This window comes from Diorhabda sublineata, chromosome X (assembly GCF_026230105.1).
Source record: "Diorhabda sublineata isolate icDioSubl1.1 chromosome X, icDioSubl1.1, whole genome shotgun sequence".
Classification (NCBI taxonomy): domain Eukaryota; kingdom Metazoa; phylum Arthropoda; class Insecta; order Coleoptera; family Chrysomelidae; genus Diorhabda; species Diorhabda sublineata.
The window spans coordinates 37,664,305-37,692,158 of record NC_079485.1 but is presented as its reverse complement, the minus strand read 5'-3'; the positions used below and the strand labels follow the sequence as shown (position 1 = coordinate 37,692,158).

The 27,854-nt window shown below is 29.7% G+C and overlaps 1 protein-coding gene across 2 annotated transcripts; it reads right to left on the bottom strand.

The window, feature by feature from the left end:
- Positions 1 to 16,476: 16,476 nt before the first annotated feature.
- LOC130451342 (GTP-binding protein Rheb homolog) lies at positions 16,477 to 27,700 on the bottom strand. 2 transcript variants are annotated; one of them, XM_056790302.1, is made up of 5 exons: positions 27,372 to 27,700; positions 27,241 to 27,312; positions 26,368 to 26,575; positions 24,858 to 24,987; positions 16,477 to 23,347 (listed from the first exon to the last, which is right to left on the bottom strand). In XM_056790302.1, the coding sequence occupies exons 1-5, from the start codon at positions 27,418 to 27,420 to the stop codon at positions 23,258 to 23,260; spliced, it is 549 nt and encodes a 182-aa protein (XP_056646280.1). In that variant the 5' UTR covers positions 27,421 to 27,700; the 3' UTR covers positions 16,477 to 23,257. The 2 variants fall into 2 exon arrangements, with proteins under 2 accessions (XP_056646280.1, XP_056646282.1); XM_056790304.1 differs by having other exon boundaries at positions 16,477 to 22,509.
- Positions 27,701 to 27,854: the final 154 nt, after the last annotated feature.

Here is a 27,854-nt window from a genome sequence, read left to right as displayed (position 1 = left end):
TAATAATCATCTGTGATTGTTATGCGTATGTGATAATGTCCTCGTTTAAAGAAAATCTCTCTCCTGCAATTGAAACTTTAAGATAAGGTAACTGTAAAAGTCGCTGGGTAATTGGTCAACGAATTCGAAGTTCAATTTGTGAATTTTAGCCATGGTGATTACCGAAAAGTGAAAAGTGCATTGTCCTGATGGAAAATTACATTGTAAGTTTGCACTTTAAAATCCACTGTCTGCTTTTTTTTGCTACAGGAGTATACTGGTGGATCCAGGTTTCATCTACAGCTATGAATCGAGACAAAAATCCGACTTATTTTGAGCCAATAACGATAACGAATAAGAAATATTCATTCGAATGCGCTTTTGGTCCAAAGTCAGCAAATGCGGTAGTCAACGCGCGTATTGTTTCAGCAAGCATAATTCTTCAGTCAGTTTATAGCAAATTCGTTCTCGATATGCCGATAGCCTTTTCCATATCTGTTGTCCAGTAACCTTTTTCGATGATATCGCTGGTTGTCGCGAAACGGCCCACGTTTGAATTCAGATGCCCAAAATTTTAAGGTCATATATGATGGTGTCTCTTTACACAGTATCTTTTTTCATTTGCGTAGATGCATTTTTGAAAACAAATATTTGATGACATCTTGATACTCAATTCAAACAAATAATCATAATGACTCATACGATTGTCAAACAGAAACTAAGCGTCCAAAATGGATGGAATTTTAGTGAGTGTCTCAACGCATGCACACATATATTACCCAGCTTATATTGATATCTTAACTTCTTCAGGCTGAGGTCGGAAGTTTTACAAACAGCCCTCATATTATCTAATAGTCACACATCGCTGTTGTACACGACTGTCCACAACATTTAAATTCACACCAACACCTATTCACTACGCCACATGATACTACAGACAGTACAGACCCTCTCAAATTTGAGCTTCTACTGTAGGTACGATTCAACAAATTCAGACTTGTCAGTTTCTTGCGTGACTCTAAATATAATAGGTTACAATGTGACGTGATGATAAATAATAGTTTTAATTTATAAATTGTTGAAAGGTGGAGCAAAAGAACTAACTTAGATATTAATTAATTATCCTGTCACGCCGGTAATTACGACCATTTATAAACATAATTGACGATCATAGTGAGTGGTAGACTCTCATTATGGCTCAAAAAATTTTTCCTACGAACAAAATTGCCCAAAATTGTTTTGTATCTTCCGTCGTTGAACATCCATACTGCATTAACAAGCCCGTATCTCTCTCAAAACTTACACCAGTACCAACTATCACTGAGCTCTCTCGGTAGCTTATTGTATTAGACAAATTTCACCCTTGATCATTTCGAAGTCTTACCTAACTTACTCATAAATTTTCAGTTACCGATGACGTTTTGACAAGATAAATACAAAAAATTAAGTCTGCAGATATTGTTCTTGACGTGAAGTCCTTATCTACTACTTTATTTTATTTTATTCTAAAAATTTTTTTTGTGATTTTTAAAGCATACTTGACGATAAAATTGTTCAAAAAGATTTTTCTATCACTAAACTAATAACAAAAAGAAGGATTTTATATATTTGCTACTAGGAGGGCTGCTACTTATGTTTTGAGATAGACAAATAAAAACAAATAGTTATATTTGGATATGGCTTTATTGTTTTTCAAAATATTCTCCATTAGGATCAATACACTTTTGTATGCGTTTGAACCAATTGTAGAAGCATTTTTTTCCGATTGAGGCACCTCCAAAAGAAATCATCAAACAAAAACTGTTTTTACCCATCCCTTAGATGTTTTGACTGTTTAAAAACGTGTTTGTTTGAACTGATGTGTGAGAACTCGCATTTCCATGGTGGAGAATGATTCGTCTTCTGAAATTAGTTTCCTGGCAAATGAACGCTGGTGTACCATTCAAATTTATTTTTGCGTTTTTCTAATGGAACGGTGGCGACATGTCCACTCATTCCGAAAAAACCGACAACCATTTGCTTCGAAGTACTTCGTGTGCAAACAATTGTTGAATTAGGCACGTCTTGAAAGACTTATACCGTCGATTTTTATTTAGTTTAGGGTTCATTTGTATAGATCCATGATTCGTCGCTGGACATCGATTTTGGACATCTTTTGAAGCACCGCGATTGAATGTTTTCAGCATTTCTTTCCAACAATCGACACAAGCTTTTTTTGAGCAATTGCCAAATTATGCGGTATCCAACGCGAACAAATCTTGTTGACAGCAAAATATTCATGAAAAATTGAGTGTATGCGAATGGAACTAATGTAGCGGTATACCTCAATCTCACGGTATATAATATCAGTTTGCGCACAGCATCAATGTTTTCTGGTGCTTTATCACCAAAAGTCGATACGAGTTGATAGGAACATCGCTGTTTGTTTAATTCACGTCGAAAGTCATAGAAAATAGAAAATTTAATTCCACTTTTCCAAATAGCATTCGTATAACAACACATTCTGAGTACGCTCCACATTAAAAATGTCAAACTTTATGATGGTAATGTCAGATTTGACATATTCACATCAGTGTTGCATATCTCACGATTTAAGTAGAAACCCTCGTTACCAAGTTTTGTCCCTAACTATTAAAAAAGATATCTATTTGATTTGAAACAAAGAAAAATCCTGTTAACTTGATGTATTTCTATTTTAATTTCAATGAACCAGCAGAATCGATAAAAATGCCAGTATTTTATTCATTCTAATAATTTTAAATGCACAATAGATCGTGAAATTATCGTGAGATTATATGTACTGTAAAGTTTTTCTTATTTCTTTAAACAATTTTTATACGGTGGAGTGGATTTATACACACGTTTCTTATCTACTCATTTGATTTATTTACACGCTTACATTATGTACACTAAACTATATGCTAAGATTTATTGCAAATACATATCTAATTCTTAACATGCTGATTTATTTAAACCATAATTTACTTGTCTATACCGGTGAGTTCGAGATGACATCAGATTATTTACTGACTCGCTGATTAAACAAGCCACCATTTATTCAAAAAGTCGAATTCTTGATCATTCAATTCTAGAAAGACCTTCCTAGAAACAAATCGTCACTTTAAATACAACAATATCAAAGGTTTCCGCTTTATTTCCACGAAATTTGTACCCACCCGTCAACCAAAATTTAGATTCTATTCAAATAATCAAACAAAACCAACTTTACAATCCATGTCGTGACATGGTCATAACAATACTTATATTTCAAAAAACTAATCTCTATTTTTATTGACTTTTCGTGAGGATTTCGTCCACAACCGATTTTTTCACAGCAACTAGATTACAATAACATTTCATATGGTAACTTGCAGATGTTCAGGTATTAATATTAAATCGCCATACTTAAAATTATTCTTTTTTCTTATTTCAATAAATTAACAATAACTTTGAAATGTATCAGCATTAAGCGATAATACTTTCTCTTCGTTAGTAGAGAAATTATAGATAAAGCATTTTATTTTCTTCATTTTTCATATCTAATTATTTAGATAGATGTTACTTAAAGTCAGTTAAATAAAAAAAAATTCGCAGTTATGTCTACGTCATTATCAAGAGACACCTGCAAATCTGCAACATAATAAAAATACGCTTATTATCTTCTCCATATTATAAAATTGTATACTGTTCAATTTCATGATTTTGCTTGACTTCAGCCTTTAAATAATTTTCTAAAACATTATTTCTAATAAAAAATATAAAAGTGGTGCAATCAGTAGGATCCGCGCGAGTTGTAATGAAAAGAGCAGTTCATTTGTGTTGTGACTTTTCGGTACTTTCACAACTTCTATTGTTTTGGCAGCTTAAGTGCGGATTCGAACATTTTTTTGATTGGAAAAGTAAGCAGCAATAGCACTCATTCCTTGGAGTATCAGAAGCAGCGAAAGAATCGCAGAATTTTTAAACAGTCGTTTTTCAGCAAAACGTAAGTGCCAAATTATTCCTATTCTCATATTTCCTAGCTATTTTTAGGTCTTGGATTGATAATTCAGTATAAGTAATTTGATATACATTGAATAAATAATCCATATATTAATGATATTTTGGAAACTTCAAGTACAGATCGACTCTGAGATGCGCAAACGATAAACAGAGAGGGTTAGTATGCGACAAAGACCGATTTCGCCCCTTCACCGGGAAGTACAATCCAGAGAAGAATTTTAGTCGAAACTGTTGATTGAATGCAGTATCTGAATCAACGTCGAAACAAATTTGAATGTTCTATATTGTAATCCTAGTCAAAATTCATTTAAATAAAAGATGAGGATTAAAACATATCGGATTATGAGCAAGTATTTGCGAAAAATGGATTACCTTAAAATTGATAATTATTTAATGATTCAATAATTATTTAACAGTTTTTAAGAATTTTTTGAGTACTACTGCCTATAGATTATAATACGGCTTTTCGTCCACTGTTGACACATTCTCAGATTGGTTTTCGTCAAGTAGTTTTTCGACTCCTGATAGATTACGATCTTCATCTTCCTGTTCTGATTCAGTGTCGCTATCCTCATCATTTAAATCAATAACCAGATCATCTACGATAATGTCTATTATCGATTCATTCGTTATGAAATTGTCCTCAAATTTCTTCGCTTTTTTGCAAAGAGATTTCCACTGCTCTGGAGAAAAATCGTCGCAATGTTGCATAACATCGTTGAAAATAAAAAGATACATTTTTATTTGCAACATAGTCTTTGAGTTCGACTGAATTCAAATCCGTATGATATGGTGGTAGTCGCACAACGTTATGATTTGCTGCTAGAAAAAGCTGATCAATTTCATACCGCTTATATTTTGGCTTATAGTTCTTTATGAGGGCATATAATTCAGGTTTCAGCATCGATTTATTAAATGGAATATTTTTCTCTGCTTCTCGGCTTTTTTAGTCAATGTCGTTGGCATTTTGTCGATTTGTTTATTATGATAAGGTGCATTATCGATAACCACAACGCTCTTTGGCGGCAAATTTGGAATCAACCCATTTCTTATAATTATCAAAATTCATCTCATTATGATAGTCACCTGTATTGCAATTCGATTTGTATCTTATATAAGCATTAGGCACAAATCCATTTTCTCCACCTGCATGTATTATGATTAAACGTTTTTGGTGCGTGTGTGTAGCATGAATATAAGTTTCATCCATGTAAATAATAGGTCGTGCCTCTTCTCTGTAGGTCCGCATTTTTTTTAAGAATTCTATTCACAGTAGTCGAATGTGCTGGCGCTCCATTAATATTTTTTCTGTTCGTTTCCACCTTCCTCCATCGAAATCCAAGTTTATGAATGTTTTCTCTCAAAGACTCTTTGCTACCCTGATAGTCCATATGGCGAATGATATTTCTATGAATTACCCTGAGCGTAGGAATTATTTTTTCTGTGATATGGAAATTAACTACGCACCTACGTAAAATAGCCAAGTCAGCATCATCCATTGTGAGGTTTGAATGTTTCACTCTCTTTTTATTTGGAGTTGAAAGCGTTTCCTGTTCACCTTCTTCTATTTTTTTCAACTCTGATTTAATTTTCCTTACGGTTCTTACGCATTACTTCTTACCTTCGCAAAAGGAATCCTTATTCCATCTGCCGTTGCTTCTGTCTGCATAAATCTTAAGCCATTGTTGACAATTTCTCTGCTTTGTCCACTTAGAAACTTGTTTTTCCTTTTACTGTTCAAATTTCTGCACTGACTGTACTAACCGATGTTGACTGGACGAGATCCTCGACATTAATGAGTTCTCGCCCCACTCCGCCGACTAGTCTACTGCGCATTCAATTCTCAGAGGCAAAGCTATGTTGGTCGATCTCTAACCGTCTCAATTCAATTGGTTTGGACGAATGAAATATAAATACAAACAAAATGCCTAACAAGGCGACACCCTCAATTAACAGGAACCCCTTCAAACAAGAAATAATTTTAAACCTTCCAATGATGATTCTGATTATTTAAATAAGTTTATGATAAAATTGTGAAAACTTAAAAAGAGCTTATCAAGCATATGATGCAGAATTAAAATATCACGTTTTTGAATATATGTAAGATATAAATTGGAGGGAAAAGCAGAATCTATGATAAGCAATCGAACAAAAATAAATAGTTGGAATAAATTGCTACAATGCTTCTCAGATAAGCGAGATCTAGACTGTTTCTCACAAGAATTAATTAGGAGCAGACCCCTTAAGGTTGAAAGTTTAATAAACATTGGTATCAGGTTATATTTAATTAGAAGTAGGGTATTTCAGAGTATATATATATATATATATATATATATATATATATATATATATATATATATATATATATAATGAAATAAATTGAAAAAGATTGTCAAATTAATCGGTATGATAGATCTGCTTTAAAGACATTCATTGCTGAATTCACTGGTTTACTCAAAAATAACTTGCAGTTTAAAAACCAGAAAGTCTGGAAGACGCTATGGTACACGTAACGCATTTTAAAAATTTTGAAAACATGTACGGAAACATTTTTTCAAAAAAATAGATACGATTTTAACAAACAGCATCACAATAATTCAAGAAATAATTCTAACATTTATAAAAACTTTTTGTTCCCTAATAATCCTCCACAACCAAGAAACGCTTTGACTCAAATAAAAACTCTTTTCAGAATAATTCTCCAAACAGGTCTTATCGTAACAATTTTCAGCATCTACAACAATCTTATCAAAATATTAATAATGCTTCATTCTCGAGCCAGCCCATTAACATTCAATCGATCCCGTAAAATAAAAAATATTTCACGAAGAAACAAGTATTTGGCCCACCGAAAATCCAAATCAAACTAATCAATCCCTTTATTACAAACCAGAAATCGCTCTAATAATAATAATAATAGTTACCCAAACCAAAGAGCAAATTTTATCGCTGTAAAGCTTTACTCTAATCAATATACAAGCTGATTATGAGCCAATAGAAGAATCCTTGATAACTCTGATAACAACGAAAATTTCCAGATACTGGCCCGTCCAACATGACGAGGTAGTCGAAATAAATGATAAATAAATAAATGAAAACCTAAGTTAAAATTGCTAATGGACACAGGTAGCTCCCGGTCAATAATTAAACCAGACGTAATTGAGAAATATTATCGACAAACCATTTACCATTTAAATGTTAAATTATGAACTAGCTTAGGAAGTAGAAATATAAAATATCAAGCTCTGTTACCTGCATTTACAGAATTTAAATGTAATGATTATTTAATGGACTTTATTTTGTACGACTTCCACGAATTGTACAAGATCTTAATGAGATCTACAAGATCTCATTAATATGAATTTAAATAATGATTTATGTAATAGAAAGTTATTTAATCAAAGCAACAAAATACCGTTTGAGGTTTGAAGAAAGAGATGAAATTGAATATTTAATAGGAAAAAATAAAGTGGTAGCAGACGCTCTCTCGTGAAATGTATCAAATCTTAATATAGTTGAAACTGCATTTGTTGACGCAAATTTTGATAAAACCGATTAAATTGATCTTAATTAAGTTCTACAAGAACAAGAAAACACTATTGAACAACTTTTACCGATTTTAAACAATGTAGATCTATCAGAAATGTTAGTGTAACAGCTGGTCGCCACTTCGACTAAATTTTTTCTAAATGTTTTCAATATATTTATAGCAGAAAAATCAACTTTTGGCAGGGTTAGCGCGGTTGCAACAATATTCACTGTTTTTTGCAAATTGCAAATTTTTTATTTAAGAAAATGTATCTTCAGAAATCTGGCTTTTGAGTATATATATTTTTAATTAGACAATTTTGAGTATAAAAAATATTGCCAGATGATTTGTTCAGTTCCAAGTATCTGTAAAATGGATTGAAAGTTGCTAAGACGGCTGACACGATCTTCCAAATCTAATTCCTAAGGAAAATATCTTTTAAACTATATTGTAAATTTAGGCATTTATAATAAAATATCATGATACATGTAATTTCATATACATATATTTTTCTTCAATTACAAAAGCTTAATTGTTTAATTACAATACTTAAGAAATTTTTTTCCAATAATTAATCCATCGTTTATCTCTTCATAGCAATAATCTCGTCTCTCGAAATTACATCGTCGTCCTCTACATTTTCTTCGCTCTCTGAAAAAGAAATTATTATAAATATTACACATAAATGTTCATACACTCAATTGAATTATAATTATAAACTAATATTTCTGTCAAAACCTCAGCAACAAATTTTTTCGAGATTACAATACTTTCTTTTGACCCTGGGGTGTTAAGAAATGAAAATATACAAATTTATACATATATTGTGTAACTTAAAAGTTGTCACTCTAAACTGGCACAGTCCCACTTTTAAACGACAGTGCCCGGAAACGAGTACTAGTTCTTGGCCTGTTAAAAATTCTTCACCCGAAGTAGTATTGTCCTTTTTTTAAGATTTTTTTTGTTCTTCTGAAAAATGAAGGACTGACATCGCAACCCGTCATTGCATGAAATGCTGGTAAGCTTGATGATAGTAATGGTCCTAATTGATTATATATATCGGTAGACTTTTGAGATGAAAATACTGTACTACCCGTCTTAGCAACTTTCGATCCATTTTACAAATACTTGCGACCGAGCAAATCATTAGGCAATTTTTTTATAGTCAAAATTGTCTAATTAAAAATATACTCGAAAGCCAGATTTGTGAAGATACATTTTTTTAAATAAAAAATTTATAATAAGCAAAAAACCGTAAATATTTTTGCAACCGCGCTAACCCTGCCAGAAGTTGATATTTTACTTTAAATATATTAAATAACATATAGAAAAAGTTTCAGCCTTGTGAAAGCACCTTAGTCGAAGTGGCGACCAGCTCTTAGACTATTAGATACATTTTACGAAATTCAACAAAACATACAAAATAAATGAATAAATATCATCTGAGACGTAACATTAGAAAGCTGTGCACAAACAACAACAAAAAACAGAGACGATAGCGACAAGACTTTAGATACTATACACACAGCAATAGAAATCCAATTCTGAATATTTCAATATCAGAAAAACCTCTAAATCTGTATAAGAATCAAATTTACTTGACACTAGGTGTATCTATGGCCGGAGTAACCCGTAATAAAGTATTCCAAAAATTTTAGATTACATGTTAAAATGCCGAAATTTAAAAGCGAATCTAATATAATAATATTTATCAAAGAAAGCACATTTTCAAAATAATTCTCTCATGCGAATATTTGTAGTAACAACTCAAAACGTATTTAAAAATTTAGCGTTCAAATTTATTCACGGCACGAAAGTTTTAACGAACGTAGAAAATACAAAAGAACAAAAAAATTGAATATAATCACGTTCACAATCAGGTAGGTATTAACGAAGTAAAACAATCACTTATTACGCAGTATTACTGCCCAGCATGTATCACGAAATTTATTAACAGTTGCGAAATTGTTTAAAGAACAAATAGGACAAAATCACCCTGTCAATTCAATTCAACTCCTACATCACCAAAACCATACGAACTTATTAATTTAGACGTTTTTTATATATCCAACAAGTCGAGAACAAGTACGTTAGACTTGAATTTAGGCTTAAGCAGATCGATTTTTCGAAAAAATAAATTAGAAATTTTATTAAAAAAACTTGGACACGTCAAAGACTACCAGACCAATGGTTTTTCAATAATCTTTATAATATACAAAAATTAACATTGCCGCTTGGACTACTACCTCTCTCTTTGTTGAAGGTACGACCTTATGGCTTTGGCTTCAATATGGATTGGGGTAGTTCCATTGGTTCACTCCGGGGTTTTTCCGATTTTTACATTTTTCTAAAATATTTTCTATGCAGATTTAAGATCATAATGAAAATTATTATTGTTGTTAACTGATTAACTTCTTTAGATAGAAGAATCGGTTCTCGAAACTGTGGTAGCAGCATGGTTGAATCGTCTACATGTAAATTCTTGATTTTGTAAAGAATTTCTGTGGGGTTCTTGAGCGTGGCTCTTCCTTAAGTGATTGATCCATTGGATCCCATCTGGGTTCTACAATGTTACATTTTGAGATTTCCAATTATTTAAAATTTAGTTTACAATCTTCGTTAATGTTTGTTTTTCTCACTAAGTATATTAATGTATTTCCATTAGTTAGTCAAATGAAACGTTAAAATTCGTTTTGTATTTGGGCGTAACTGCAGAGGCCTTCTAAGTTACAAGGGTCTTCGTGGGGTCCTAATAATTTAACGTGAATGTGTAAGAAGGTAGAAGGAAATTATTTACATCACTGCGAATATGTATAATTTTGGAGAAATAAAGTAATTAATTTGATAGTATAGGTTCTTAAAGAGTAATATATGAAGTTGTGAAGTATATAAAGGAGGAATACGAGAGGCAATCTCATCGTGAAAGTAAACAAAATGTATATAATTGAAAATTAATTCTAATTCCGTTTGTTTAATTAACTCCACATTCAAAATTTCTTGATAACTAAATTACTTTTTTCTTAGTAATTTGTATATCTAATTAAGATTTTAATTGGTTCTCACTGAATGTGAATACTATTCTAGGTATTCAGCCTAGCATTCAAAGTATTTAATTATTTTAGAACTTTTTCCATGTAGATTCATGTTTTAAGTAAATCTGTGCGTCAGCGTGGAAGTAATCTGTTCTGCAAACGTATGAAACTTCGAGATTTCGGTCATTAGCTTCTTTTCGTTTAAATTAACTTTTTCAAAGATTTTTTGAATATTGATTACGTCAATTTCCCGGAATATGTTTTATTACTGTACCGCTGAGCCTCCTTTAATCACTTTTTTCTACGACCGTGCGTTTTAACCCATTTTCCCGCACGCATTTTAGTTTTGAAAGTGTCACTTTCCCGCAATAGTACGAGAAAGTGAAATTATGCAAATTTTGACCTTATTAGATAGTTTTTTACTTCGGAGGTTATAACTATTGTTATAAATAAATATTTACGAAATAGTCCATCAAATAAAATTTAAACCTTTTCTAGGTTTTTGCGACATTTTTAATTTTTTGAAAATATAAAATAATAAAGATATTTTTTATATAACCATGTACATTTTTCAAAGGAGTGTCACAAAACAACTATCAAACCACCCTGTTTGATATCAGTTGCTATGATAACCCAGGTGTGTAATTGTTAGTCAAACGTCTTGGAAGTGACCGAATAAGTACAATTTTCTTCTATATTAAACCACATTAAACCGAATCCGATACAATAATATTAATGGATTCATCCGACGAAGAACTTCCCGAAGCCATTTTGAAGACTGCAAATGAAGCTAATTCATTGTTACATGGTGTAAGGAGAAAGGAGCCAAAACTTATAAGGAAGAGGTATTTCTGGCGTATTTTTCAGACCTAAGTAAGGTTTTGAAATCCAATACATTATGGTCCCGATATTCGATGGTAAAAAGTTTAGTAAAAATAAGACAAACTTTGGATATAGGAAACTTCCATAAGCCAACGTAGTTTCTTAAACAAAAAAATATTGGTTTTCTAGCACAGAAAGCGCAAGTTTTTACCAAAGAAGATATATCCAGGGTTATGCTAGCTCCCGATGAGGTATACCTGATGATTGAAGTGAGTACCATTTTTGAACTGGCTGGCGCTCTCCGCAGATCCGAGCTTTTAAATATCACTGTCGACGACATTCAAGATAAAGGCAACCTAATTGTTATGAAAATTTCTGATTCCAAAAATCATTCGTCAAGATCATTTGTTTTATTTGAAGAAATAAATGATGGAACCTATTTGACGCTGTACAGATAGTACGCAGATTTACGAACACCTACCACTCCACACCGCCGATTTTTTATTCATTATAAGAATGGAAAATGCGTTGGCGTAAACACTTTTGATAAGATGCCAGCAGAGATTGCTGCATATTTACGCCTATCTAATGCGGAACGTTATATAGGACACAGTTTCAGACGTTCTTCGGCAACGTTCCTAGCAGACTCCGGCGAAGAAATAACCAACCTAAAGCGCCTCGGTGGCTGGAAATACTACTGTCGCTGAGTACTATTTGGAGGACTCCGAGAATCAGAAGAAAAAAATTTCAAATAAAATTCTTTGTACTACAAATGACTTAGATGACTCATCGACGTCATCTACCTTCCAGTTGAAATCAATTAACTCCACTTGACCGGCAATTCTTACTAGTCTACAGAATGCAACAAATTGTGTTCTCAATATTAATATTTATAATAATTAGTAGTTTTCAGTTAAAGTTTTGTATATTATTATGTTTGTTGGAATAAAATAATTTTTGAAAAATGGGTTGGTATACTTTTTTGTATATACGGTCGTAGAAAAAATACAGAGTGTTTCAGGACTTAATGCAAAAAATTCAGGAGTGAGTAGATGACGTGAAATAATGCTGTGACATAATAAAAATTAGTTATATGATGATCGACAGAATACACTTCCATTGTAACGCAGAATCTTGGAATGCTCTTTCAAGTTCAAAGAAATACCCTCCGAAGACTCCGGAAGTGTGTAGAAGTGCACTTCGAATATCCATTATCCGTTTTTTTCTTATGTAAGTCTAACACGATGTTCGACAGTATGCAGTTTAATTAAAAATGTTTAATTGTGTTTTAATACCTCCTCTAAGTATTTTCAATAAATAATCACAATTTATGATAATCTTCTTCAGAATGTCTTTTATGGCGAACGGTTTCTTTGGCATGTACAGATTGTTGTAAATGCAAAGGAAAAATCTATATATCTCTTGAATCAAATGAGTTGAACAAGGAGTACCTTTTTGTTACAAAATTCATTTTTGTTATCTTTAGATTGCATAGGTTGTCCCTGTAAAAATTACGGATCGTTAACCATTGGGCATGAGCCGCCCATGGCCTTCAAATAGTAGTGTAGAATTATTTATATACTTAAATATATGTTCTGGTTTCACAGCTTATAGGTCTGTAGTGTGAAACGAGAGAAATTTTTTTATGTCACAGCATTATTTTCATGTCATTTACTCATTTTTGTCCCGGAAAACCCCGTAGAATAGGTGACCGAAAAATAAGTTCAAAAGAATTTCATTCAACTTGTGTCCCGTTAATATTATAAGATAATCTACATGGAAAAGAAAGGTGAATCATCTACTTGTACGATGTAAAACATATATTGAGGATTATTTTTTTACTGAGGAACTTCAAGAAATTTGTTCGATTCAAGAAAATAGGGATTCGTTAAACTCAATTTTTCATTTCTCCGGCAAGTGAGAACAGAGTTCTTGGGCTTAATTTTTTAAAAACATTCCAGGAGGATGTATTTGTGTTAGAAGTTGTAAATTTAATTTAATTAAGAATTTCATCAATTTTAAGAAGGTACCAGGAAAACCAAGTAAACGCTAGTTACAACAAATAAAAATCCAATTCTACGGCGTCGTTTCCAAAGAACTTTGATTCAAAAATAAACTGGAAGTCTTGAAAAACATAACGTATTTTGATGCTCGTCTTTACGATGATTTCCAGCTAAATTATGTAAGGGGTGCCGTAGTGGACAAATAAGAAAGCAATCTTACATCCTGGCTCTCAACCGCGTTTTGTTTTGTGAGAAAATTGTACGAAAAACAGGGAGGAAATCATTTTTTTTTAAATTTACTAAACTTTCAGTCTATAAGATCATTTTCATTCATTGTTTCAAAATATTATCGAAAAATAGTTCTATCGCCAAGAAAATGTGTTATAAAACTTTTTCACCTAAAATTTTTTTTAACTGTATTATGAAGTATTGGTAGATTTATTTCTGGGGATCGACTTGGTAAATTTTCATTTTTATATGATCCTTAGAGAAGTGGAGATGGGATAAACTTAGTTACTAAATAAATTGATTTTTTTTTATATTCTTTCGATGTTCGTCTTAGGATTCTCAATTTTTCTATCAAATTTGATTGGAGTCTATTGCAGAATTACCACTATAAGATTTGGGGGCTATGTAATATACTTTTATATGAAAGAGTGTCATGAGCTCTTTAAATATTTCGATAATTAATATAAAGTTATTTGCAAATGGTAGTGATGTTGGAAAAAATAATTACGAAGTTTATTGAGTAGTATAGTGATAGAATTTGAAACACTAATTTTGTAAAAAAAACATCTGGAAAATAGAGTGACGGCTCTGGTAAAATACCGTAAAGTAGTGTAAAAATCAGCTCTCGTCTACAAACCAATTTCATAAGTGCAAACATAGTTTTTAGTGGAAAAACTACAAACACTAGTGCAAATCGACAACCTCATATACCTACCTCAAAGTAAGCAAATCTTAAATCATCAAAAAACGAATTTAACATTTGAACAGTATAAATCAAACTCGATTGTTTTTTACACAAAAGCGGTCACCTGATAGCAAATCAACTTCCAGTAAGTACACAGCACAGGCTCAAGTACGAAAATATGATAATCAAAATCAAAGGATGGATGGATGAAAAGAACATAAACAATCATTATGCCATCCCACCAAACAACTCCCGACAATCCTACTCATCCATTACTAAACAGCAAAAAACAAATTTTCCAACAAAACAACAAGCAATAGTAATCAGCTCACTAAACGGAGTAAAACTGGAAGAATACCTAATAGCCATAGTCTCTATCATCAACTCCAACAAAATCATATTTCCATCAAAAATAACCAATAATAGAATATGCGTACCTATCAACAAAAGAAGAAGTAGACAAGCTCCTAACAAAATGCAATGGAATGATTGAAGTCTATAACGAAATTCTTCCTGTAAGTAGACATTTAACACCTAGTGAAAGATTACTTTTGTCCAACGTATTTCCAACTATACGTCACCAAATTATCGAACAAGAACTTAATAAATTAGGCCTTCACTTGTCTTCTAATCCGAAATTTTAACACATTCGAAGTTTTCGCCGTATCGTTAACATATCTCCCACGGAAATACCAATGCCAAGCTCCATTCTTATCGACTTCGAAAACACACCATACCGAATCTTATCACATGATAGCCAATTCGTACGCTATATTCAATGATTTAGGCATTGTATAAAGAATAGGATAGTAGGTTAACCTTATGAGGATATCATTTGACGAGGTGGACGCTACCAATAGATGGCAGTGGAGAGTTGGCGTCCACAGGACGTCTTTCTTACTGTACGTCGTAGCTTGAATTACGTGTTTTCTTAGTTTTGGTTGCCGAATTACCCCAATAACAGATGGCGCCAAAATTATTTAAAATATTATATTCAACCCTTAAGCTGTGTTGTAAAGTTTCTTATTTTGGGTGCCTATAGCAAAGTTGCGATTTGAGTTCATTATTGTATTGTGTTCATTGTGTTATTTTTTCGTTGGTTTAAGTTAAGTTTCGTTGGTTGTGGATTTGGATTAATTTTTTTATTTTTATTCAAGTCGTGCCATCTAGTATATCACCTAAGTACCAGTCATGGACAAATTACAGAAATAGATATTATTCTTAACATTCCCATCATCAACGTCAACATGAATTCCATTAAAATGTAAAAAACAAACTGTTCTCTAATAACACAATCGTTCCATACTCTTACGGAAGTATGTTTTAAAGAATACCATTTTCTATACACCAACGCATCCAAAACATCTAATGGCTTAAGAGCTGCAGAAGAAATCAATACAATAAAACAGCCATAATTACAGACTCCATGAGCTCAATACAAACCTTTCAACAACTTTTTCCTAAACACCCAATAGGTATCCTTATTAAAACCCAATTAACACCTTATACACCAATCCAAGGCAAACGTATCAATTATTTGTCTCCCATCACACACCGTCATCCCCGGAAACGAAAAAGCAGATAAATGTGCCAAAGAAGCAGCAGAAAACAACGAAGCAACAATTTTACGCGAAGTGGTAGCAAACGATTATAAAGGGACAATAAAAACAAAATCTCACTGCAAATGGCAAAGTGAGTGGAGCGAATCGCAGTCGATATTAAAATCTATAAAACCATCGCGAATTGCGCGAATTATTCTATTTTTTTAATCTACATTATCGTTCGAAATTTGTTCATAATAAACTATCTGTTTCCCCTTCCCCATACAAAAAAATCCATTATTGTAATTTGTGAGGATCTGGCAAGCCAGCTAACCACACCCATTTTCTTACCAAATTGATTATTAAGTCAATCAGTAATGTTTTGTGAATGAACAGGGTAGACCAAACATTCACTTTTTTGAAATATTGACTTCTGGCTTCAATTACGTAATAGTGATTTCCTTTGCTCCAATACCGACAGTTTTGGGAATACAGAACATCATTTGTGGTGAAAGTACTTCCGTCAGAAAAAAATATCAATTTATATATATTTCTGTTTTCTAAAATTAGCTCTTCTAAAAAAAATAGAACTACAAACCCTTGCTTCGTCACCTTCGCTCACGGCAGACATTGAATAAATAAATAAAAAACAAAATGTTTTTACACAAAATATATTTTTGTATATGAAAATCGAAATTCATGTTACTTTTTCAAGTATTTGTTGACTAAACATATGTTTACATATATTATAGGCTATAGTTTACTACTTAATTTATTAGTATAATTATTAAATCACTGGTTTAGCAAGATTCAAAAAGTAATTTTATTTTTCACATATATTATTTACGGATTTCTGTGTTCTTTGTTTTTAAACTTAAATGCAAGACATTTCTCTTGATATCTCATTTTTCTCATTAGAATTTATTATTTTTAAAATTATAGTTTCAAAATATACTAATTTAATAATTTAAAAAAATTGGAAAGAGAGGCTGCGGGCACATCAATTATTAAAATAATAATGACAGATATGAAAACAGAAGACAAATGAAAAACCTAATATATTTTGATCTATTTTTCTAAAAAAATGAAGAATGAGTAATGGTGAAAACAATATAACATCTAACTGTGTTATACATGGGGATGTAGCAATAAACAAATTGATAAAAAAATTATTGTTTGAAATGTCAGAACAGAAATAACAGTCTTATTTGATGAATATCAGTTAAATATACTTTATGAATCTCTGAAAATCATATGATTTATTCTCAAATTATACAAATAAACAGTTCAATTACGAGTATATACACTTATCTTTATCCTTTAATAATTTGCACTATAAATTGGCACCAATGTACTGGAAATAGAAACATAGAAAATTATTAATAATATGTGAACAATCTGACAAATTTCATTTCGTTTTGAAAAAACATTGACTAGGAGATGCCTGTTTTAAAAAAGTGAAATCTGTAATTAAAAAGTTGGAATTACCTGACTAATGCTAATGTTTCTGCCATGTGTTTGTTATAAGAGATGTAACTAAACTACAGCTAAATATTTTAGTAGACGATCAGATACAAATCACGAAAAATATGTAATAATGTCTTTATTTCGGAAATAAATTATTCTAATCGCCTAAAAATAGGTAGCAATAGAAAATTATGCTACTAAAACAAAAAAAATTTATTAGAAAAAAGCCAAATATTCTTTTGTATGAATTTTAAGATATGTTTACGAAAATTTTTCATTCAACCAGTATTTAGATATAATTTAACGTTTTTAGATTAAAGCCTTTCTACTTTTTTCTCGATTGTAGATTACTAGAATAATTATTATTGGTGGAAATAATAACTTTGATATGTGGATCACTGTACTTGAAATACACTGGAACGTTCTTATATGCGTATTAACTTTACAAGTATAAATATCAGTTTTTTTGAGGAAAAAAAAGAAATCTGTGTAATTGTTAATACAATTACATAACAAGGTAACGTTCTCTTTGTGCGTTATCTGAAGTGTTATATTCTTCCAAGTTTTAATAAAGTAATTACAGTGTAACTTAATCACAAAGTTTGGTAACATATTAAAGATTTCTCCAAAATATATAGCAATTCTTTATGGAAATAGGTACTAATCAAATCATGATCTTTAGTGTTACAAGTCAGCAGCATTTATGTTTATAACTATTTTATGAAAAAAACATTAGCAAGTTGTCAACATATTTAGAGAAACAAAAACAAAGAATACATGAACAGCACAAGAGAATTAACAAACCAAATATTTAGGGTAGAATATTTACAATTACCAAAAATATTACATTAGGAATGTCGGTAAGGTAGTGTTTTCGTATATAAAAAAATCGCATATTCCAATTAAGTGATGGAAAACAAAACAATGAATAACAGGTAAAATACAATTTATATAAAATAAGATACATAAATACCTGCAAAAATAACTTTAGGAATGTCAGTAAAGTGGATTATATACAACAGATAATAATTAAAGTACAAACACAGTATCTAATAGTTTCATATTTGATGAAAAAAAAAAATATATTTGTAATATTGATGTATTGACCAGAACAATATTGAAACAGTTGTAATAAAATACATTAAGCTAAGAAAAAATTTACTTCCAGAACAATCTTCATATGTTTCATAAGTTCAGTTTTAGTAACACATATTATTACAACCAGTACTATTGTGCCATGGTTCTAAAAAACTAGAAATTATAAATATGTATGCAGGAGAAGATTGGTATGTATATTTTTTTTCTCTGTGCAATTTTATTTGTTGAATTTAGAAGATAGTCACTGGTTTGTAACGTATTTTAAAACTCTTAAGTTAAATTTAAAATTGTTCATTGGAACTACTAGAATCAATTGAAAAATTTCATCAACATTATCGGAAACATATGCTATTAACGTAAATATTTGAATATCCAAGTATGGTGAAATCCCAAAATATTTGGATTATTCTGATAAAATAAATCGTTGACTTAAAGGATTTCAAGAAACAATAATATGATGATAATGCTTAATTCATCATTTATTCAGAAAACAAAATTATAGTCAACAGAAAAGCTATTTTCAATATTGATAATGTCTATATATTGTTTGATAAGAATCTAAAACGTATCTTGAAATATATTTGTGACAAGCTCATTTCAATTTGTGATAATTGTGAAACCTCTGCAAGAAAGTAATTTTATAATAATAACTATTAGTATCAATATGTTATGAAATAGTTGTAAAATTCTCCTCAATGGCTGACTTAAGCATTAATTCTTTATAGAACATTCTTTATCTGTGACAAAACACAGTATTTCAATACCATCAGTATGTTGAAACTTCATTATAAATTAATTGAAGGTATACAAAGTTGCTAAATTTTGTTAATGAATTTCTCGATACGAATTATTTTTTATGCATCTGGTAGAAAACTAACTTGATAACTTTTTTCTTTCATAACTTACTTAGTTAATAAATGGATGTATGTTATGAAAATAAATGTTAAATGCTACAATTGATGAGATTTAAAATATCAAAATAATCCAAACATTTAAGAATACGTTGCCTGTTGCTATATACTTACCTATATACTAGTTTACTAAATTTCTAACAATGTATTACGTATTTTTTCGAATTTCATACTATCCTGCAAATTAATGCAAGTAATAAAATTAATATATAGTGTATCAAAACCTGTGGTACATCCTAATCAATTGTTTCGCCTATCAAGGAATGCTATTGACAGTACAGTGACCACCAATAAAAGGCAATAACATAATGTTGCCCATGAGATAATAAAATATAAAGCCAATCTTTGAATGAGACTCACATTGAAACCGCTTATCATTCAATTCAGTTTAAAAAGAAAGTATCAGCTTGACATAAAAGATCGCACATTTTATACATAGAGGGACCGGTATTGTAGGAATCAGAAAACTGATAATATTTATGGAATAGCACAAAATATACCAGCACCAGAGCTACCGTCAGAACTAGCAGAGATATAATTCTGATCGAACTGGTCCGACTTGATATGCACATCAAACCTGCCCTGGTAGGTTACGCCTTTTATTTATGAGATAAACCCAAAACCTATTTCCCTATATTTACTCTTCCTCTTCACGCAACATCTTTATAATATCTTCCTCTTAACTACACACTTCTATGCTGTAAACTGAGCTAAAATTTTCTACAATATACTAGAACAGTTGCATTCGGGTGGATAAATGTGACACTTCGTGCAGAATGAAAGTACGTGTCGCGTCGGTTCCCGAAGGATGTGCTCTAAATTTTTGGTTCTTAACATATAGTTTGAAATAAAAGAAGCTGCATTTAATTAATAAACATAAGAAAGTAAATATCGGAATAGCTATAAAAATTTCATATTATATATTATAGCGTTGAAGTAACATTTATTTTAATTTTTTTCTTCATTAAATTACTATAAATTGTGTGATTGAATTGACAAAATGTCATTGTAATGAAGAACTACAAAGAACAATTACAATGATGACATAAATGATCAATAGTGTTCATTACAAATAATAGTACAAGGAAAAAAAGAATATGAACAGTAAAATTTTCATCAAATACTTGATCTTCAGAGAATGTTGAATCATGTACATAGAAAAAGAGGAAGTTATTTATTAGTTAACTGAAATTTTGCAAAGTCTGAATATATTAACATACTTTCTCTTCCCTAAATTAAGAATACATCAAAATACAATTAACAGGATTACAATGACTTTAAGTAGGTCACACTATATATTATTTCAATATTTAAATGATTTATTATTTTCGAGTTTATATTAAATCATAGAGTAAACCACATAGGAATAGAATAAAAAAAAGTACTTCACCACCTTTTTTAAAAAATCGTATATAGGTGAAGAGCTTTTCATTAATAATAAATTATCTAACAATAAATAAATAACAAACATTTTAGCATGTTTAAAAAAACGGGCACTTATACAAGAATTATTGCATCATTCTTGTTATATATATTATGTTTATTATATATATATATATATATATATATATATATATATATATATATATATATGCTTAAAACTTAACAAACATAGCATACCACATAGAAATGTTGTTGCTACAAAACACTTACTATTTGGTTGTCCTAAATTTATCACAATTTTTACAGACTAAAACTGACACAAACGGGTGTTTGTAATTAACTGTTTTTTGTGAATATACCTACTTAGAATTTGATATGTAAAAACCCATAGATTTACATCTAACAATAAGTATATTTAAATGAATCCAATTTCAAATATCAATTGAAAAGATATATTTCAAAGTTATAACAGACAAAATATTTCTTGTAGCTATATGAAACTAATAAATCTATATTGTGAAATCACTTCCATGAATTTTATTTACAAAAAATCGATACAGAATAATTTACAAATAATATGGAATGGACTTATATTAGAAGATGTAAAGAATGAGACAGGATAAAAGAGGTTCGGTATAACCAGGTTGATATAAAAATAAACATAATCGTGATTAAGCAAGACAAGCAATACATCGGGATCAGCATGTTTTTTTTTATAGACAGGACAATTGAACACCATAATTACAATAAAAACTAACTTCTACAATCATTAGAACCAAAAATGCTGCTAATTAATGGATTCAAAGTTTAATCAATAAAGAAATCAATCCAAAAAGTGTGATACTGATTGCCGATCGATTAACAAATATCTAATTTGTTTTCAAAAATGTGTGTTCGTCCACATGTTCACATATATTTTATTGATGCAATTGATGAGAAAAATAGTTTTGTTCGAGTTTAAGAGCAGAGTCAGGTAAATTTGGATTGACTAAATTGGAATTTCTAGATATATAAGATATATATATATATATATATATATATATATATATATATATATATATATATAATAGAAATGCACTTTAGTAAGTGTAATTAGTGTAGTCCTAAAAAAAATGTGTAGTATGTAGTATAAATTTTAGAATGTCTACATGAATATGGGTAATTTAAGGAATATGACTGAAAAAGGATAGTAATTAAAAGTCTAATACATCGTATTCACACTTTCGGGAATGCAAGCAAAATTTTTGTAAGAAACTACAAGTATATGTGGATTTTGGATTTTTCAAGCATATTCAATTCAACTCTTTAACAAAAGGAAAAATAGAAAAACAATTTCCTCACTATGTAATCTACAGAATATTCCTAGCGAAATTGATTTATATTAATAAAATTAAATATAATTTACAATATTACAATATTTATAATTTGGTTAATCGGCAACCAAAAATAATGAAAAACTAACATTATTACTTAAAACTATCGCACACTAAATATATTAAGTTTGTGAATTAAAATATATAATAATCTTACACTAGATACGTCACAAAACGAATGCCAAACTTATGCAACTGATAAAATGATTTTTTAATACATAAATGATTTTTTTGATACATAACTTGAAGGGAGAATAACTAAAACAATAAGACATCATTCAAAAACATATCTATTAGAAAATATTGCATTGTTTTAAATAATTAGAAAAAAAAACATAAAAACACAACATAAAAACTGATATCTATAGTTATACTATACCTTTGCCCAAAAATCTATTTCAATTTTTGCAAATAGTTAGATCACCTTTGCCTGATGTTGGTAGACAACATAATCTCCTAAACAAAAACATGTTTTAATATGCTGCCACTTATTATCTGTAAAAACTGAAAAATATTTATAGGGACAGTTTTTAGTGTTATAATGAATCAAAATAAATGAATAAATATCACGCCGAATACTAATTGAAATAATGAATAATTATGCACACGGATATAATATTTAGTAAAACATTACAATAAGTAGTTGATAAGCCTGGCATTCGATCATTGAAACAAAGTACCAATATTTATTTTAATTTTATTTTCTCAATTAAATAATACAACATACACAATAAATTAAGTAGAAACATATAAACACACAACAAATTAATAATCTAAAGATTTTTGCATTTTCCGTAAAAATTTAGAAATCTTGACATAAAAAACAATTAATTACAAACAATTAAGATAGATATATCTTCACAAAAAATATTATTTAGTATTTGTAAAACAAAATCTCCTAATTAGTGTAGCAAAGTTTCTACTACATCAAAATTTGCCTTGTTATAAATTTTGGGCCGGTGGCAATAAAAAAACGAGATATGGCTTTTTATATATCTCAATTCTCGAAAATTTAAATTTTATTAGTTGACAGAAACAGTTTGAGTACCTTAATATTCGTTAGTATTCACCATTCCTAATATGTAGTAACTTTACTATACTATATTGATATTACTTTTGGAAAAAAGCCTTTACAAAAATTAATATCTAAACACAATATTTTCGAAACTCTAATATTATTATACATAGTTTGGAATCTGTATCATTAACAAACAACACAATTTGTTTTTTCATTTATATTTCCATCTGCTTTCTCAATTTCCATCAAAAGAACATGGAAGATGTCTGAAACAGACTAAAAACAAAAAAACTTTGAAGAATAAAAAACTAAGAATTTAATATCAATTATCTTATAGGTACCATGTTTTCTAATGTGAGAAGGGAAATAAAGTATTATTAATATGTAATACCTAGTGGCCTGGGCCTTATTCAATAGAGGTACAAAATTAAATCTAAAGTTGATCTTATTGTGTGATCTATGAATATTATCAATGTGTAAAATATAATTTTCTTAAAATCCTTCTAAAGTCACAACATATAAATATAGTATAAAAAAACTACAAAACACGCTTCTAAAGCACATCAAACTAATAAATTAAAAATAATTTTTAAAATAAACTTAAAACAATTTCACATAAATGGTACAAGTACAATAAATGTGCATATAAATTAGAGGGTAGAGTCTGGATATTTTACAACATAAAGTAAATTGTAGTTATTAGTAAGATAGTTTCCAAATTCAGTTGTAATTTATTTTCATTTAACAGTAAACATATGTGTATGTGATTTTGAATCAGGTTAATTATATTTTATTATTCTTTACTTTCAAAAGTGTTAGAAAATAAATAATAAACAGGATATCAAAAATTGAATCAGACTTGTGAAAATTATTATGTACGAGTGTATATTCCACTGCTAGTCATAAATGTATGAAATAATAATGTGTTACAGGATGTGACTACTTGTAAGAATTTATAATTATACTTTTATTCCAATAAAACTGGAGTAACGCCAATGTCACGTCACTTTCATTCTATTGAATGCAAATTAGAGAGATCTAGGTGTATAAATCTCAAAAAATGAAATTAAGTTTTTAATGTAATTGCATATTTACAAAGCAATTTCAAATTGTCTTCTCTATTTAATGGATTCTGTAATTGTTAAGTCAATTTTTATCACTTTTTCACATTAGAAAACATCATATACATACCATTATATAATATGAAAATAAATGCTGTAAACTATTAAATTTGGAAATTTTGGAATTGGAATGCTAAAAAATGTTTTTCATATATCTTTCATGATTTCATTTCCTTTCATTCTTTTATGACCAAGAACTAAGACTGAGGAGACTATTATTATTGTTTATGCATCAAGTTTTCTTTGGCTTTGGCTGAGTGGGAGCTCAATGCCTGACTTACAGAATGAATCAATTTGTGACATTTCTTAGTTTCTTAGCAGATTTATTCCCATGCATTTGGTTCCATCTACTGTTGTGGTTTTTCAACCATCTGTATACCATTTAAGGGGATTTCTTTTGCATGTTTGGGTAGTATATTGTCCTTCCCAGTATACTTATTTTCTCAATCATTTTATCGTTGGGAATCATTGATACTTGATTAGGGTAGGTCTGGACTACCTGTACTTTATGTAGTTAGAGTAACATTATTTTTCATATCATTAGTTTATAACCAAATATATCTTTATGCTCTTGATAATTATAGTCTTATTTCATGTTATAAATTGTTCTTATAAATATTTTTCAGCAATATTATTTCTCAAAATAAAAAAAAGTATGTACTCACAGCATTTTGTTTAGCGGAAGTTTCTAAAAATGTAGCTCTCCATTCTTCTGCTAACCTTTTACCTTCTTCTGTTGGAATTGTTCTTTCTAAATGAAGATCAGTTTTATTGCCAACCAACACCACAGGAACACTGCAATAAAAGGGAATAATAACTAAAAATAACTATATAAACATCAATATTCAGATCAATATTTATATTTCCTATAATAACAATCAATTTGAGTTATGTTAAGAAAATGTTTTAAACTTTTACTCTACAACCCAAAAACTCAGCCGGCACCTGAAGTTGAACCAACTGTTGGCGCAAAACAAACAGGTTAGTGTCCACAGTGTTCTCGACGGTGAGCACATTATCTTCTATTTCTATTTTATGCACCTCTATATTTTTTTTGTTTCAGCTTTCAGTTCCATGGTGAAATTCCAAAGAGTAGACAGATTGAGGCCTTGGAATTAACCAAAAAGGGGTGATTTCTTGCGTGGAGTAGGTGGATTGAGATCACGAAATAATATATCACTTCTTGAACAAAGAAACATCCTAGTGTGGGATGCAAAACATCGAGAATCAATTTAATATATACAACATACATATTCGATGTGGATCATAATTCATGAACTTTAAAGTACTACCTTGGCTTACACCGTTATATTAACACCTAGGAATTCATGCTCAAATTGAACATAAGTCAATTTTATAATATATCATAAGATACACATGTTTTAGACATGTTTCGATTTTTTATATTATGCTCCATTTATATTGTAGTTTCCTGATGATGGGAAGAACACAACAAGAACAATGTGGCTTGATCACTAACAGTTTTCTTCTTTTTTAATTTTGTCTTTCATAAACCAACTTTATGGTTTTTTATCTAATAAGCGCACCCCCACAACAAGCAACAATAAATCCTTCAACACTCAACCACCTTTCAAAAATATCAAGAGTTAATAGAACCTTCAAACTTGGAATTATTGGAGTAAAATATAACATGCTACTGAAACATTCTCTTTGATAGTCATAATTATAAGATGAAATTTTTTGAGTAGGTATCACTTAAATGTATTTTCAAAAACAAAATGTGTATCAGGTTGAGTTTATATATATATATATATATATATATATATATATATATATATATATATATATATATATATATATATATATATATATATATATATATATATATATATATAGAACCCGTGGAAAATATTTTTTTCACTACTTGTACCGGGTGTCCCAATAAGAATGGTTAGGTTAAACTAACCAATAACAAAATATGTGCACTTTTCTATATTTATTGTTCAAGTTAAATAGGGAATATGACTTGTTAAAATCAGAGCCTACCAAATTTCATCTTGCTAACACACACATTAAACTTTTACTAATTAAATATTATTTATTCCAAGTAAAAAACAACTTTGAAGGAGAATTCATAGTTTATAAATAATGTAATTCTCAAGTTTGGAATTATTTTGTAATAATCAGAAGTATTTGGATAAAACATGAACTTACTGTTCTTTTCCAGTGATATCTAATAATTTTTCATGAATGGCTTTCACTACATCAAAGGATTTTGTACTTGTAATGCTATATACCAAAACATATCCATGCACATCTATACTATACTGTGAAGGAAATATTGAATATTCATCTTGGCCAGCTGTATCAACTAATTTTAATTCATAATCTTGTGAATTGATTCTTGTCGATTTTGTGAATGCTGAAAAATACATTTTTTTAGGACCATCAAAATGATAATGTGCCTAATTGAGGGGCACAATCAACTAGTTCTAGATTATTAGAGGAATGTTCTTCTATAAAACTAACCCATAGAACACATAATTTTGCTGCTGATTAGCGAGAGACATGGTGACTGAGATGTATGGATGGCTAAGTCATTGGTAATTAGATCTTATTCATACACAAAACATATATAGTTTCTAGTTTCTCACTAGATCGAAAATGTGTTTTCCTTTAAGAAATAAAATTAGAACATTTTTATAATCAATATTAGATGAATGAGAATAGAATTAATTGTTTATTGCCTACATCTTTCTATAAATTATAATATTACAGCATAACTATTTATTTGATTTCTGAATTTATAAAAGCATTCGTATACTTCACTTTGTAACTTTGTTTCTATCCAAGATATCATATTCAACTAATTGAAAATGGTTTTAAAAACATATAATTTTTATTTTGATTTATCAAGAACTACTATCAATAACATCCTTATCATTTTGAATTACTGTGTATTATTATTTTCATTTTGAATCCATACTTAAGCAAATATGTCTAAGCAAAAGTTAAAATAATTAAAATTGAAATTTGTTTTACTATAACTTGTAGGTAATAACTTTTCCTGTATAATGTAATACTCACTATTTTCAATAGTAGGATCATAAGAGTCTACAAATTGACCTTCCACAAATTGTATACTAAGTGAAGACTTTCCTACAAAACACGTAAGAATCCAGAGCTTGTACATGAAACTGATAAAACATCTTTCTCACCTACTGATCTGTATCCCATTACAGCTATTTTCCTTTGTTTTGAAGGCATATTGTACTATTAGAAAATGACACTGAATATCACAGGCCTATGTTAGAAGTGTTGTATATGTTTGAACAAAATCCTAAAATGAGCTGATGGAAATACCAAACACCATATATTTACCTATTTGCATGTAGATAAAATACTTTCTTTTTTGAAATATATATACAAAAATAACCAATATACAAGGTTGTTATGTTTAATGTTGACAATTATAATTAATAATCACTGCTAAAGTTTCTTGAATTTGTCATTGTCTTTTCAATAGTAAAGATTAAAGTCAAAGTCCAAGGTTACCGTACAACCAGTATTGCCAACTCAAAAGTTACGAATACCGTTATTCCTTGCAGTCCAACTAAATTAAGAGTTTGAAAATATATATTTGGTCAATAAGCACGAATTACTTCCTAGTAAAGAAAAGTTGCAATGCATAAAAGAGCTGC